This window comes from Cyprinodon tularosa, unplaced genomic scaffold, assembly GCF_016077235.1.
Source record: "Cyprinodon tularosa strain WSP-4 unplaced genomic scaffold, ASM1607723v1 ctg54, whole genome shotgun sequence".
In the NCBI taxonomy this organism is placed as follows: domain Eukaryota; kingdom Metazoa; phylum Chordata; class Actinopteri; order Cyprinodontiformes; family Cyprinodontidae; genus Cyprinodon; species Cyprinodon tularosa.
The window spans coordinates 513,786-530,665 of NW_024039274.1; the positions used below are offsets into that span (position 1 = coordinate 513,786).

Genomic DNA, 16,880 nt, shown 5'->3' on the forward strand with positions numbered 1-16,880 from the left:
TCACCGATCACTGGGTCTATCTGAAGCCTTCTATTCAATTTTAAGTCTTAACAAAAATGTATATGTATTAAAATTAACAGAAGATAATGTATTGTGAATTGTCAACTGTACTTTTATTGACAGGAAACGTTCAACATTTTACTAGAAACATCTTAAACAGCTTAGAGCTTAACAAATAAGCCATATAAATAAGATACAAAAAATCTGTCATTGTTAATTTACACAAACTTAAAGTGTACTTAAACTTAAAGTGCAGAGCAAAGAAAACAAAATCACTGATCACCGGTCACAGATCACTGGGTCTATCTGAAGCCTTCTATTTATCATGTCATATATTCAAGTATAATAGTCTTAACAAAAATGTACCGGTATATGTATTAAAATAAACAGAAGATAATGTATTTTGAATTGTCAACTGTATACTTTTGACAGGAAACGTTCAACATTTTACTAGAAACATCTTAAACAGCTTAGAGCTTAACAAATAAGCCTTATAAATAAGATACAAAAAATCTGTCATTGTGAATTTACACAAACTTAAAGTGTACTTAAACTTAAAGTGCGAGCAAAGAAAACAAAATCAAATATTTTGGGATACCATGGTAAAAAGGCATAAGGTATGTATTTTAGGCTTGTGCGGTAATGAACTGAAAATAGAAGCCAAATAGAAGCTAACTTTAAAAGTTCTTTTAGCTCCTTTAACTCTACATACATTTAAAGTGCACAGCATGGAATCATGAGTCAATGAGAAAGAAAGAAGAGGAATAGAGATTAGTAGAGCCATTTCTCTTAAAGCTTACTTGTTAAGCATCAATGGCAGATTTTTCTTTAGAAATATAAGCATCTCTGCATTTTTGGCAGACAGCTTGTTCCTCTTCTCATCTACAATATTCCCTGCTGTGCTAAAAAGTCGCTCACTATCTACACTTGTGCATGGAGCACAGAGGTAGGCTCGTGCTGCTTGTGCGAGAGCGGGGAAACGACTTGAAATGAAATGAGATTTATTTTGAACATGATACAAATATAAAAAAATAAAATAGTGCACAGTAACAAGCAGTGCATAAAAAAGAAAAGAAAAATACAGATATTTGTTTCCATTGACATATCATGCTCAAAAATGGGGTAGGAAGAAGTGAAAACTTATTAACTCCTACCCCCTAAACTTCTATTGTCTCGCCAAAAAACAAGCGGCTGTCCGCTCCGTGGGATGACTGGCTCTGATAGGTAGAGGTTCATCTGCGATGATGTTGAGCTGCTGATGTCACCGCCACCATGTTCCCCGTCTTCATCCAACAACTCAGCATACATAGCGTGTAAGGAGCCAGCTCGTGGGACTTTCTCTGGGGGCTCGGTGCCAGTGTCTTCCAAACTTGCCTCACCATTTTGCTGCTCCTGTCCAGTAGCAAGGACATCAGAAAGCAGCCCGCGAATCTGGGGCTTGAGTGCGTCGGAGAAATATCTGTCTTTATACCTGTTTTTTGGTTGAAAAGAAAAATAAAACTTTAATGGATTTACTTAAACAAACAAGAATCAGAAAAACTTTTTGATCTCAAAGGGCAAATTGGGTTAAGTTACAGCCTCTCCTTTCAAGAAAAGAAATAACACCATAGACATTGTTCCCTTATTTAATATATTTCATAGTTTATCCTCTGCTCTTGTTTTGATTAGTGAACTAGTTTTGCCCAAATAAGCAATAGCATACTCCAAATTTGCATTTTTACTCTGTAGTCTTAACTCTTCTTCCAAATGTTTATTTTTCTAGGAAATCCCAGCCAGCCTGCCTACTAAAAGATTAGAACACCAATCATTTCAGGCATGTATCAGTCATTTAGGCCAAGATGGATTTTTTTCTTGTAAGAGGAATTTGGAAACTTACTTAAGAATTCAATATATTCAATTAATATTGACATGAGACACAGAGAGAGAAAGAGTTGTGTGAATTAAGTTCTCACCTCGGATCGAGCACTGTTGCGATGGTATACAGGCGCTTCGATTGAATGTCACTGAATCTGTACTGGACCGCTTCCAACAATGTGGCTTTCGAAGTCTTTACACCTTGGTCCGTCTCAGCGGCTTTCTCCAGAAGACGGGTTAAGGCTCTGATGGATGGTATAACATCTGCAGCCGATGCAGTTGATGAGCTGATCTGGTGCGTGAGCTCTTCAAACGGGGCTAGTAGAGAAATCATATTTTCCACCAATTTCCACTGGCTGCCAGTGAACATGGAAGGCAAGTCATAGTCAGCTCCATAAGCACATAGGGCACGCTTCTGTTCCATCAGACTACGTAGCATATTAACTGTACTGTTCCACCTGGTAGGTACATCCTGTTGCAGCCTCTTAATAGGCTGGCCAAGTTGCTTCTGACTATTTTGAAGTCGAGAGTAGGCAAGCTGGGAATGTTTGAAATGACCGACGATGCATCTTCCACAGGCTATTATATCAGCGATGCTGCGTTGTGATAGAACTCCGTCAGCAACGGCAAGCTGCAGTGTATGAGCCATGCACGGCAGGCTGGGTAGATCTGCATCCCTCATAGCCTTTACCATGTTCTTGGCATTATCCGTGAGAATAACGTGCACTTTTTCCTTCGGGATTCCCCATGCGCGAAACATTTCGCAGAAAACGGCAGCAAGAGCCTCCGCGGTGTGTGACCCCGAAAATTCTTGAGAATGAAGAACAACTCTTTTTAACTCAAAGTTCTGATTAATAAACTGCGCAGTTAGGCTCAACATGGACATGGGACATACATTTGAACTCCAAATGTCAGCTGATTGATGTGATATTGTCCTTCATTAGGGTGTCAACATGTGCAAACACGGTTTGGTATAACTGCGGCAGGCAAACATCAGTGAAATATTTACGTCCGGGCAGAGTGTAGCGGGGATCCAAGTAATACATGAGTCGCCGGAACCCTTCGTCTTCCACAATTGACAGCGGCTGGTGATCGAGGCATATGAATTCCATTATTTTGGCTGATATTTCCTTTTTTTTTCTTGCTGTCATTACTGTAGGGTTGCTGTCGTTGCAATGTCTCCGTAACAGACAGCTGAGTGAGTGGCGCCGGAACTGCACACTGCTCTCTCTCTGCCTTAGCGCTAGCTAACTTTGAAAACTCCTCGTACTCCTTTCTGTGACTAACCTTCAAATGTCTGATGAGATTGGTGGTGTTAAAATGTCTTTGGAGCTTTCCCCCTCGAGGAATTTCCTTGGCACACACGTTGCAAATCGCTAATGTATTGTCATTTTCAGACACCTTGAAGAACTGCCAGACTGGTGAATGTAGGGAGGCCGCCATTTTAGCCGTCCGTTTTCTTCTTCTTCCCCACTTCCAGTCGCATACCAATGCAGATCAACTACAGCGCCCCTAGAGGAATCGGAGGAGTGAATCCAACAAGTAGTGCGTCTAATCGGCCCGTCTGATCGGCCTTTATGGAGACCGCCGATCAAACTATTTAAAGCCTTTATCGGCCGATAACGATCGGTGACCGATCAATCGGAGCACCCTTAATAAATAACATAGTTATGTATAATATATTACATTTCTGACTGTATATCCCTGTGTGACCAGCAGAGGAGGTAGATCTTTTTAGGCAAGACGCACCAGAGCACGGAGTAGTCTCCAATGATTTATTAACAAATTTCATTAAAACATTTTTCTTTTAAAACATGGCCTCAGGCCCACTACTCAGCCCCTAGAAGGAAAAGGCATCAAAAATAAGGACAATTTAAATTATTCCCAAAAAAAAAATGAATGAACAAACAAATGCAATGCAAAAGAAAACAAATTAGTAAATGAAAACAAAGCAAACAAATTAGTAATTTAAATAATAAGCAAACAAACGGCAAAGAAAAGAACACAACCACTGCAAACGATGGGACAAACTGTCGTTGTCCGACTTCTAATGTCTTTTCACGGGGCCAGAGGAGTCGTGCCCCGCTCGTTCTGCCAGCCCAAGCGTCAGCAGGCTCCGCCGAGAGCGGCCCAAACAAAACCGGCAAGACAGACAAGACAGCAGGAGCGTCCAAGCGCTGCAACTCCGGAAGAATCCCAGATGTGGTGACACAGCCGACCAGGGAGGGAGCGGATCAGCAGGCGAGGGCCGGACGGAAGCCGCTCGCTGCACCAACCCCCAACTGCAGCCGCCAACGCCAGCTGCGCAACGCTGCAGAAACGCACGGCAGGTATTGCACCAGAACCCGACAACAATCCCCAGCCCAGATGGCAAAATGGCACTTACTATTTTGGATGAGTGGATCGAGCACACCAGCCACTTGGGCAGCCGACACACAGTAAGGAAACAAAGCACACGCACCTCGCAGCGGACTGCTCAGCTTTAAAGCTATCTGCCCCGCCCCCCAATCAGTCACTACACCTGGTGTGTGTAGTTGGGAGGGTGGAACACCATCCCACCACACCTGTAATTATTACACACTGTAGCTTTAAAATAAGATAATTACCATAGATAATATGCACTTGGAATAAGACAATGCGATTGTGTTTTCTTATTTTGTGTAAATTGTCTTGTTCCATTGACAAAATGTCTCTTTTACCTCCTCAATTAAAAAACAAATGCACTTATTTTAAGAAAAAATGACTCATCTAGATTCCGATTTTTTACTGTATGGTTAAATTCACGATCGACGCAAAACTGACTTATTTTTGGGAAATTCTCGCCTATTTTTGCATACCCAAATGGAAAAGCAAAAAACGTAGGAGTTTCTGAATATATACATGCAAATTGGGTGAGTAAAACACAGCCCAAGCTGCATCAGTTAAAACATGACTCAAAGTAGTTTTTTTTATTCTAGAAAATTGTAGGTCTTTTTTTGAACAGCAGTAATAAATACGTGATTGCTTGTTGTGGCCGCTTTGTCATGTTTACATTTTGACATGCTGCTATATCTGTTAATTTTGCTTTGGTGCTCGCGGTGTCCATAAAATGAACTTGGTGGTTGAATTGTGGAGAATCTAAGCTTTCCGACGATGTCTAATGTGTCTATATTGCTAAATATTTTACCTGTGTAATTTTCATGCATTCTGAGTTTTTATTTGTAAACGCTTTAAAACGGGTCGCCGGCGACCCGGTGGGTCAGGTGAGATGCAGAAGAATCCAAATTTGTACTTGCAAGTTGAAATTCACCCATAAGAGAGTTTGAGCACAGACTTTCAACAGGTAGATTTTTGGTTTGTGTCAAAAAACAATGACAAAAAAAAAATGTATTTGTGGAATTAATTCATATAATTATGCTTTGGAAATAAAGAAGTTTCTATTCTCAAACATTAATTCTTATTTCGAATAAAATATACAAATTATATACAATATACAAACATTTTGGTTATCAAAATGCAAAAAATGTATTGACACAATGACCGATGAGACAACTGTGAAAATTGTAGAGAACAGTTTATTAAGTTCAGACTTATAAGAAGTCGTATTTCAATGCGCTCCATGGCATGAAGCGCTCAGTATTACACCAACCCCCAAAGGATTGATCACGCCAACAAAACATAAATAAACCAAATTGACATATTTACAGTTCAACAAAGGGGGAGAGAAACAGGATGGGTGTGCAGGATCAAGCAACTGCCTGTCCAGCCAGAGGCCTGAGACACACAAAGAACTTCATTTTTATTTGAACAATTATCTGAGAAAACTGCTCAGGTTTAAAAAAAAACAAAAAACAAAAGGATGAAAAAATTAATGGAATCACATTTTCTATTGTCTCAAAAACGTGTTAACCTTCTGATAATACACTAATCAGTAATGCTGGAGTCAGTACACAAAGATGATACGGTATAGGTAGGTGAATAAAGTACAGGATTTTTTTTTTCTTTATGCAACAGCTCTTTGGAGTAAACATATTTCCAGAACCTCCAGAACAATTTCTCTAGGAAAACCCCCAATAATTAAAGAGAAGAATTACATATTAATTTTACAAAAACATCCTCTCATAAAAGGATTGAACTAACTTACAAAAATGTAAATGTAAAGGGTTTGGTTAGATGTGGCTCAATCATATAAAAAGCTCTTAACAAACAGACTGTGAGGATGTTTTGTTTAGAAATAGAAAAGAGTAGAACTTTATTTTTTTTTTTTGTTTACCATGTACTATTCTCTATATGCTGATCAGGTCAAAGAACGAAAAATCTGCTTGATTTCCTGCGTCCGACTTAAATTATATAAAAACCTGCAGAGGAATGAAAAAAACTGCACTCGTGAAAAAGAAAATCTTTAGAAAAGTACAATCATAGAAAGCACAACTACAATTAACAGTTTGTGTGTAGTTCCAAACAGGTCATGTGACTCTTCCAGCACATAAAACAAAGGCCATGAGGATTAGACAACCGTCAGCAGGTCCAGGTTCCCCACAGGCTGAGCAGAGAGGATTAAACAGTGATGACTTCAAGCAAATGCTGCTTTCCTGCAACACATGAGAGCTGAAGAACTCAGGATGTGTTCATTTCTGTAGAGATGCACCATTTAAGCTACAATAGATCAGACATGTTTTAACTTCTCAAAACTGAAAATACCTACAATTTTGGGTCTGTAAACACATCAGCTAACTTTTATGCACCTTTTTGGACTTGGATAGAATTTACCATCATCCAAACTGAGTTGTGGTTATCACAAACTCCTAATGCTTTGCTACGGTTTGTTCAGAGATTAAAGTCTCCTCCCGATTATTCAATGCATCTCTACAAATAGGGATTTGGTTATTTTATCATAACCAGCAGCCATCAGGTCTTTCCATCGGCCTGGAAAAGGTGATCAGTGGATCTGTAGGGTTTTTGTGAGTGAGCAGGAAAGTGTTAAATCACAACGGTCAAGATAATCCATAATATGAGGCGAGTTATCGGTTACAGAAAAGTACACTTAGCTGTCCTTCAAATGGCAATCTGGCTCCTGCAAGCTCCCCTCCCTTCTTTCAAAGCAAGGCAAAGCTCTCCATTTTGTTGCCCAAATGAATGAAAACAAACACTGAGAAGTTTCCAGGATGTGACCGCTGTCATCTGTCTGTGTGTGTGGGGTCACACTGTAACATTCAGCTATCCATTAATGGCAAAGAGCGAACCTCCTCTTTGTTTCGTCTCTCACAGTATATCACACTATCTTACAGTTCAATATGAAAAAAAAAGCCTTTTACAAGCAATGGGGCCTTAGATATGTACAACATCGCACAAAGTTATCTTAAGAAAAGGAAAAGATATACACAAGGTTTGACTTCAGCTATGTACAGATAGTAAAGAAGAGGTGTTAGAAAAGGTTGAAGCACCTCGGAAAATCGATCTGGAAAATTTACTCAAAGGAAAAAAAAAAAAAAAGAAACTCCCATTCATTCCTTCATTTCCGGTCTGATCCATGCAAAAAGACATAAGCTCAGCATTCACTCTGAGAGGGCAAACCGCCCCTTTCTAAAGGCAAGTCACATCTGATGGACAGGATTTAATCTCCTTTCTATGCAATACAAGATCTTATTTAAAAACGATTATGAAAACGATTCCTTTTTTTTTTTTTGGTCTCCCAAATCAGGCAGATTGTGTCAGAAGACAAGCATCAAAGGCCCCTTTGGAGTGTCCCCTTGGTTTGGATACCTGAGGTGTAGCATGTTTGTTTGAAGTGAACACTGGTTCAGTGTGGGAGCGGGCAGCATGTTTAGACCAGATCTTTTTCTTTAAGCATCGCTGTCACTGACTTAAGAGTTAAGAATGATTACATCTGCCATGCTGGAGAACAGAAAGCAGCAGTTTTTCTCACAGAAGAATCTCAGGTAGATGCTGCAGATAAATGACTGGGCAGTTTTACATAGAGCTGACTGGAAGCCATAGCGTTTCCACATCTGTTATTCAGATTTTGTTTAAATACCCACAAAGACATTTCTGCAAGTCCACCTTAAGCAAAGTCCATCCCCTTTGGAAGTAACCTTTCCTGTTTAAGGGTGAAAGCAGGATCTTATAATGCTGCATTAACAATAAATGACACAAGTTTGCTAAATTAACGGTGCAGGATATTGTCTGTTTTTAAATGTTTGTGTAAGTTTTCTTGGTTGATGAGATGATGATGACCAGGGGGGGCTTGGGTAGAATATCAGCGGATTGGGAGCTAGGGAGGGCAGATTGAAGGGGACGGATTTTCAGCTGGATGATGTCTGACGTGAGGGACGACCCATTGAAGAGGAGCTGTAGCTGCGGGAGCGCTGCCTGACGGCGAGCCGGCAGGGCAGCTCCAGCTCCTGGAAGAGGGACATGGCAGTGATGTCAGCTGCCTCCGGACGCTCACTAGGACTCAGAGACAGCATGCTGCGGACCATGCTCAGCTGTTAACACAGAACCAGAGATATCCGTCATCCAAACAGTTCAAGAAGCTCATAGTTCTCATTTCACTTGTTATATTTTCCATTTAGTTGCGCTGAAACTAAAAAACTTGATGGCGATAAACTTTGATTTATATTTAAGAGCAATTATTTTAGAAGTTTTTATTGCCAAAATATTGAAGGTTTCTGTGATCTTACAACAACTAACACTGTTAATTAAACAAAATCAATATATATTGGTCAAGATCAGAATGGGCATTTCAGGCTTTTTAAAGATTGTTAATCGGTGCACCGCTAATTTGACCTTAATCCAATTTTTTCAAGACAAACTTGGACAAAAACAAAATCTATGCTGAAAAGTGATATTATTGAACCATTTTATTGGTAATGGTTCTCAACCACTTTTATTTGTCCATTTAACTTTTTTTTGTAGTAGCTATTTAATTTATTGATTTTAACTAGCTTAATTAAGGGCTTTTATTTGAAAAATGTTGAGCCTGGAATTTGTCAACAAATTTGTATAGTTAATAGAGGTTGTAAATTCATTTCATATGTGTGCAGAGTTAGCTATTTGACCATGATTCAAGTTTAAACCATCCTGTTAATCTAACCCACAATGGGATTTATATTAACAGGAAAACATACGGCAAACCTAAAGCCATTCTATTAAAGATTAAGAAAGATAACTGCATATAACTGCACAGGAAGAGAAAGGGAAGCTAGTTTGAGCTGATTGAGCTAAAAACAGGAAGGAAAGAAAATAAAGAATAAGTCTTAAAACTTTGTATAAAACTATGCATCTCTGCTTATGGAGCCAAGATGTAAATTTCAAACATGTTACATCAGCTTTAATACATTAGAGTCTTAAATTCTAATGTGAGAAATTGAGAAGATACATAAGGGATATCAAAACTTTTACTTTTGATTATATGGCTGAGTGAAGACAATAATACGGCTGTAAAAAGGGATTTTTCTTTTTTTTTTTATTAAAGAAGATTAAAGTAATATTTGTTTATAGATAAATATATCTTATTATGTTAAAGGGAATCAAATGTTTCTGAAAACCCAATCTTTAATCTCTGTGACCTTCCATTATTCTGTCTGTTTACTCAGTATAAGTAGTAATAGTTAGTGAGGTGTTATTTGTATTTGTAGCCACTATGTGGCAGCAGGTGACCACTCACCTCCTGAGCGTTGTTTTTGGAGAAAACCTCTGGGAAGCGCAGATCTCTCACCTCTGTGAGCGTCTGAAAGGTAGAAGGTAAACACCTGTGAGTGGAGCGGTCCTGATGGCTCATCATGAAGCCTTTGTTACAGAGAGACGTAAGAAATCTCTATTATACTTCATCAGGAACTGACAAATCTGCACGATCTGACAGAGAATTTCTAAACAAAAGCACAACGTTAGCTTATTAATGTTTATCCGAAACACAGGATAATATATTAGGGGGTACATTTCTTAATGAATTAACACCCTAAGCCTGATTAAACATTTTTGTAGTTCGAAGCATAGAATCTTCTGCATGTTGAACTATTGCATCTTGTCAAAGATGCTTTTATTGTTTCATGTTTCAACCTCAAACTTTTATAAATCTTTAAGGAAAGCTTTACTCCAGACTACAAAGAATTACCCATAGCTGTGCTGTTGAATTTAAATTATTTATTAAAATATTCTACATGGTATACAGTTACAATTGTAGCTCCATATCCCTCCAGGTCTGATCATCTAGAGACTGAAACGTTGCCTGTTCTCCTATGTATAAAAGCAGACACTCTGTCAGGCTGAATGTTAACATTAGTTTACATATGTTGAAGTCACAGATTCTTAAATTGACATTCTTGCTTTGATATAAACCCATCAGCTGTTAGTTTATGACCATTGTTCTGCCGGGGGGTCAATGTGTGGCGAATTAAACAGATTTTCTCCTAGTCTGACTGGTCAGGTTTCCTGTTCCTAATGATTCCCAGAGGATGATGGTGCCAACAACTTGTTGCTGTCACTGCTGTCTTCAGTTTGATATCTATTGGTTGTTTTCTGCCACCGTTTTGGTCTCATCCCACCTGGTTACCTACTCCAACAATATTTACTACGTCTCCAACATGGTTTGTGGTAAACTTTAAAGGTGTTAAAGGGCTTTTTCAGCGCCTGCTTCCTGTTTGTCATAATTCACAAGGACACATTCTTGGAATTATGCAAAGAAATCAACTAAAAACGAACATAAAAGCAACTGGCTACATGATTGAAAAATTTGTAACAGCAATAATTTTATCAAGCTGCATATATGAAACGGTTTCAGCTTAACACGCTAGTCGGCTCACCTTCAGGATCAGACAATGGTAACTTATTTCCTGATCCAGGGAATATTTTCCTGTTTTCTAGATTCTCCCACCTGAGTTGAGAACATATGCAGCTCCCACAGACACCCCACTGATCATTGGGTGTTTCTTACATGTATGTTTTCCAGGCAGAGAGGAACTTGTTGGTAGGTTAGCAGGATAACCATAGTTCTTCCCTTTAAGACTGAGCTGTTCTGAGATATGTAAAGTTTGTGCTAAAGCTAATACATCCTAAAGGCTGATTTATACACAGAAACCAGGTCGTCTGCGTGTGTGTCGCAGTGAGTGCAAATATGCCCCCCCCTTCCGCAGACACTCTGTTGCACCTCTCCCAAATTTTAGGTGATCGCAGACAGGAGGCCTCTGATTGGTCAAATCTACATCCGCTCTACACTATGCGTATTTCCTGTTTGTTACCTTACCGGCTTGTTTTGTTTGTATGACCGCCATTGTTGAAAACGACTCGTGAAGTTGGACCTGCTAGAAGAGCGAGGTGCATGAGAACGCTGGGACCCTTTTTCCACCTGGATCCCCGCTCTTTTTCATCCTCATGTCCCTCCATTGTTGCACAAACTTGCCCCACTTCCTCACCACCTCGGCCAGATCTAGACCCACAGCTAATTCCTTATTGTCCTTCTTGTGTTGTGGCGTGGAATAACATAGCGCAGAACACGCTTAATATTGGGTATAAATCAAAAATATCTGCGACAACCTCACTGCTACACACTGCTGCGGGAGGATAACCGACCCTTTAGTCTGCTGTAAACTTCTTCTATATCACTGATGTGTCTGATATGTTCGCTGCTCTTCAAATGTTGTTGTTCTCTGATAAATATTATAACAGACAAAAAGCAGAAAAACAGTTTAATATATTTTAAGAATATTCTAAGTAACAACACGTTCACTGATGCTACTCTTTTTTTCTTTGCATATCATTCCCCCCATAAAGAGCGTTCCCTGCTCTTTTTCGCCCTCACCCAGATGGAAAAAGGTGCCCAGCGTTCTCACGCACCTAGCTCTTCATTCACTGATGCTACTCTTTTTTTCTTTGCATATTGTCTCCCCCCCCAACCTTCTGTACCTACTTTTTGAGCTACTAAGAACTGCTGTGTTTCTCCATTGTATAAAAAAAGTTCATTTATTCAATTAGGACCAGCTGCTCTAGATTAGAGTAACATTAACATTTTAAAACCATGAATTGTTTTCTGTCCACTTTGCAACAATGTATTACTTTAGAAATGGCAAAAAAATAACAGGATACATTGAAACTTGTTGTTGTATCATTAAAAAAGGTGAAAAGGTTTAATGGGTTTAAAGCCATGAGCTAATTAGATGCCTGGGTGTTTGCTGACTCACCCTCACTCTCTCCATCTGGGTTCTGAAGGGATACAGCAGCTCAAACAGGATCAAACCCAGTGAGTAAATGTCCACTTTATGAGAGTACGAGTTACCAGAGAGCTGCAGGAAAAAGAAAACACAACAAACCAAACCAGCAGGTTTATTTTGTCGCTGTTTGTAACACAGTGAAAGCAAATATTCCACACAGCGTTCCCCCACCTGCTCTGGACTCATGTAGAGCTTGGTGCCGACCTGGCCTGTGTGCCGGGTGAGGAGGGGAGCAGGTGTCAGGACGCTCGGCTCCTCCTCATCATCCTCCTGGTCCATAGCAGTCACCAGGCCAAAGTCTCCCACTTTCACCACATCATCCATGGTGAAGAAGATGTTGGAAGGCTGCAGAAAATAGACAACTTTGCTCTAAAAACGAATTTTTTAGAGGATAAACGGAGGCTTGGCTTAGATTAGGTATCCGTTTACCTTAAGGTCTCTGTGCATGAGACCCTTACTGTGCAGGAAGTCGACAGCCTCTGCGATCTGCAGGAAGATGTCCAGACATTGGTTGAGCTCCCTCTGGTCCGGCAAGCAGCGCTGAGCCATCCAGTCCTTCAGGTTCTCCTTCCGACAGAGCTGCATCTGGATGTACAGGTACACCTGCAGGTAGGAGGGTTTTATTTAAGTTGCAGTCCAATCAAGAGAACAAAAAAAAGTAGCTACCATTCTGTTATACTGTGAGAAAGCAAATGAGATCAAGACTTCATTGAGATAACAGGAAGGCTGGATGTGTCACAGCAAATCCCACTTTGTTTAATCTCTTGAACATTTCAATGTTTGAAAGTTTGAAATGTTGGAGGCCTTCTGGAAATCTCAGAGTTGAGGTAAGGATTTATAATCTGCAGACACATGGATGAGGTAATGCTAACAATGTCAGTCATGCTAATTAACATGTTAAATACAGTTTAAAGAACTTTTCATCCCTAAATCAGCTGCTGGACATTTGGGGTTGAAAAGGGATACTTACTGTGTTCGACTTTGCAATAGGCTTAGCTGGGGACATGATGTAGGAGAACTGATTTAAGCAGGTCTACGCTGGGAGAATTAAATTGGTGTCTTATAAAGATTATCGGTAAGCAGATATTATTGGGTACTTGCATTTTTTTTTGCTTGATTGGTCGATAAACACATTTGTTAGCTGATTCATTAGTGCATTCAGCATCCATGCCTCCAAATGGTGCGAAGTATTGCTCCTCCCTCTATTGGTCCTCCATTATTGTTTTGTTTTATTTGTTAATAAATGTTTCTGTTTGTTTAAACTGAGACTTATGTAACAACTGTTATTACTGAGTGATTCTTATCATGTAAAATCAGGGGCTCCCAAACAATTTAACTAGTGACCCCAAAAATAACAATGCAACAGACTTTACATTATAAATACTTTATACTTATTTATATTAAGTTAAGTAATTTTATTAATTTTTAAACAAATTTATTTTTAAAACATTTCATTATTTGATACATAATTTTAAATGTATTCATAATTATTTAACAGGACCTTTTTAGTTTTTTTAAATGTGCAATATCCAGTTTAATAGTGTAATTATTTAAAAAATAATTTTATCTGATTCATGTTTTACATATAAATGTAACAAATCTTTATTTATATTTCATGGGAAATTCACAATTATTATAAAAATTTTCTTAATATATTTTTGGGCCTCCATACACCTCAGGGATCACATCAAGGCTGTGAAAACCAGAGGCATAGAGATACGAGAGTTCTGACAGGCAACGTTTTAGAGAGCGACGGTGACACACAGAGCTTCGATAGTTTGAGGGAAGTTAGCCGCTCATGTTAGCATTTCAATTGAAATTATTAATTATTTAGAATAACTATTAGAAAATAATATTTAAGTTGCTCTGCTCATCTTTGATCATGTAAACAGAAGGCCAACATCTATAAACAAATGAGTCAACATGAGAGAAGAGTGAAACAGGCTCACATGTCACATGGCTAACACTAGAGCTCTATAACCTCTCAATCAGTAAGCGCTTTAATAGTGGTGGTTTATTTTTTTAAATAAATACAGAACGCGCTCCATCTATCACAGATCTGCTTGTTTTTCAAATGAGCCGAACAACTGGATGCCCTGGCATCCTAACTCATTGGTCTTTCAGTGGCGCAACTTTCCTATCTCCATTGCTCTGGTGAAAACCATCTCCTGACCCCCCCCACTTGGTGTCTGCCCACCTGGGGCATCCTGTTCCCTACTTTTGGTAGCGCTGATGTAAATAGTGGAAGATAAAGTAAAGATTTGGCATATCTGCCAAAAAAATAAAATAAAAAATCAGCCCTGAGAAATCAGCAGCACACGTCAGGGATCAGCTAGACTGATGTCAAAATAATCTGTATCAGTTTAAAAAAACTGTATTGGTCAGTCTCTAGTTTTTTTACAATGTAAAATTAATGTAAATTATTATCTTACTAATAATAGAAGTTAAAACAAATAGTAAACACCTGTCCAATCAAAATATATAAAAGTTATTACGTTTTGCTAATGAAGAGTGTTTGGTTTGGATAGTTTCTGATGAAGAGGAGGGAGCAGAGGCTGCGGCCCCCTCCACAGATTCCCCCCTCCCCACCTGCTCTGTCTCTGGTGAAGAAATGGGAGGGAGTTGCTTCGTCTCATACGACTGCACGCCATGTTTGTGTTGCTGTAATTACCAGTGCGCCGCTGTCAATCACAACCACAACTATTTTCTAATAGTCAAACCATTTATCTATAGCAGGGGTCACCAACAGGGTGCCCACAAACACTAACAGGCCCTCCCTTCTGAAAATACAACAACTCACCAGTGGGCTGTTTAGTTCTGTTGCTCCTCTTTTTTAATCAAACTTGTATTTATAGAGATTTCAAAAAATCTAAAATCAAACAGAAAATTAGAAATGAAAAGAAATAATTAAAATATGGTAAATATGCATAAAGTTTAGGTGAAAGCCGCCACCTATGACTCAATACCCATGAAGTAGCTCTAAGCCTTAAAAAAGTAGGTAACCCCTGACCTATAACACTGATTCCTCATATGGTGTCGAATGTTCGCCTCCATTTGAAAGGTATAAATATCACCCAGTTTTAGAAATTAAAAACTAAGTGAGCTACATGTCAAATAAAATAGATAGAGTTGTGTTAATAACCTTTGGGGAAGGCTGGAAGCGCTGTGGCGCTGAATTAGCAGGAAGAGCCAACGTGAGCGTGGTTGGGCGAGGAGGACTGGAGGTGGAAGGTGAAACAACCTCCTGCTGTCTGCTGAGTGAAGAAGAAGTTTTCTTCTCCTTCAGTGTTTTGGGACTGGCTGTGTTCGGCCCTGAGTCTGTGTCAGCCTCTGCATCTCGGTCGCAGCCAGAGTCCTCGAACACGATGTCAAAGGATGAGGAGGTGCAGTCGCTAGGCCCACGGGGAGGACAGAGCTCGAATGAGTCGGGGGTGTCTGAGGCGTCGGGGTCTGCCTGGCTGTCCCTCTCAGACATCAGGCTGTCGTGGCCGAGAAGCGGCTGGAAGGAAAGGTTGGTGTCCTCTGCCTCAAAGCCCACTGTGCTGTTGGAGAGAACCTGAGCGTCAACGGACGCCTCCAGAGTGTCTCCCCCCGGAACAGAGGTGGGGGACAGAGAGCTGGACACCGGTACTTTGAATGACAGCACCTCCATGGGGTCCAGGATGCTCATTGGCCAGTCAGCGGTACTGAAAACGAAATAAGAAGTTACATTCAAAGTGAATATGCAGAGAATTTAAGCTGAAATACAAACAAAACACCCATCTAACCTGACATCCTTATGCAATCTCTGGTCCATTTCTTCCTGCCAGCCCTCAGGTGGGCTCTCCTGCCAGGCGTTGAAGTACCGGATGATCCCAGGGTGCTCCAGCTTGGCCAAGGCCTTCACCTCTCGCATCACCTTCTCCCGGGCCAGCTCCCTGAATGACAGGAAACTGAACATGAGGCTTCACTCTTTCCTCACATATGGCTGAAACACCTCCATTATTTCTGCAGCTTTGTATCTGATCCCTCTGGTTAATGGTTGGACTAAAATAAAAAAAAAAATAAAAAACTAGGGACCTTTCTTCCTATGAGTTTCTGCGTCGTTTCAGCCTCAGATTTTCCATCTTCTCCCTTCTTTACATTTGCTACAGTCAGTTTTTCCCTCAAACATGCCGTCTGGTTTTGTTGTTGGTTACAGCTTTAACCATAAATACAGTCTGATTACCCAAAAACCCAACTGCATAAAGGCATTCAGCTCTATTTTGGGTAAAACTATCATGGTAACAGGACCAACCAGGGCAACAACAAACTGTTTTTACTCGTCTCATATTCTCATTTTAAAATTGTGAAGCATTAAAATAAATTACAGCTGCAAGACTCTTACAATTAGAATTAAAAAAGTCACTAGATTTAAAATACAAAGGCAAGCAAAGCTCCAAGGGTATGGAGTGAATTTCATTCCATTATTGTTGCAAAAATGTGATTTGTAAATGGAGATTAAAAAAAATAATTTATCGAGACATGAAACTGAAAAAAATTACAATAATAAAAAAAAAAAGTTTTCGAGAGTAACTTTTCTATTTTCTAATATTTTTCATATTTTCTTTTGGTATTCTGTTTTTTCAAATGTCTACTTTTCAAATCGAGTTTGATGACATGCATTATTTCAAATTGCATTCATTTACTTCTGGTGGTGACCTTTCCTCTGGAGGGAGGGGTAAAGAATCCACACATTTTTGAAGAAATTTAAATACATGCAATTCTAAAATATAAAATGGTAATTTCTTTAGATTTGAAAAAATAAAATGTCATAAAATATGATTAAAAATGTAAAAAATATATACATTCTGAGAAAACAGC

General features: G+C 39.4%; 1 protein-coding gene across 1 annotated transcript in view; it reads right to left on the reverse strand.

Moving 5' to 3' along the window:
* Nucleotides 1–5,388: 5,388 nt before the first annotated feature.
* The window catches only part of eif2ak3 (eukaryotic translation initiation factor 2-alpha kinase 3), a 47,010-nt gene continuing 35,518 nt past the window's right edge, over nucleotides 5,389–16,880 (reverse strand). The window contains exons 12-18 of the mRNA XM_038304652.1: nucleotides 15,806–15,955; nucleotides 15,181–15,724; nucleotides 12,468–12,641; nucleotides 12,210–12,383; nucleotides 12,009–12,110; nucleotides 9,500–9,562; nucleotides 5,389–8,318 (exon numbers count right to left, since the gene is read on the reverse strand). Coding sequence (XP_038160580.1) covers nucleotides 8,136–8,318; nucleotides 9,500–9,562; nucleotides 12,009–12,110; nucleotides 12,210–12,383; nucleotides 12,468–12,641; nucleotides 15,181–15,724; nucleotides 15,806–15,955 — 1,390 coding nt within the window. The 3' untranslated portion in view covers nucleotides 5,389–8,135. The remainder of the gene's footprint in view (nucleotides 8,319–9,499; nucleotides 9,563–12,008; nucleotides 12,111–12,209; nucleotides 12,384–12,467; nucleotides 12,642–15,180; nucleotides 15,725–15,805; nucleotides 15,956–16,880) is intronic.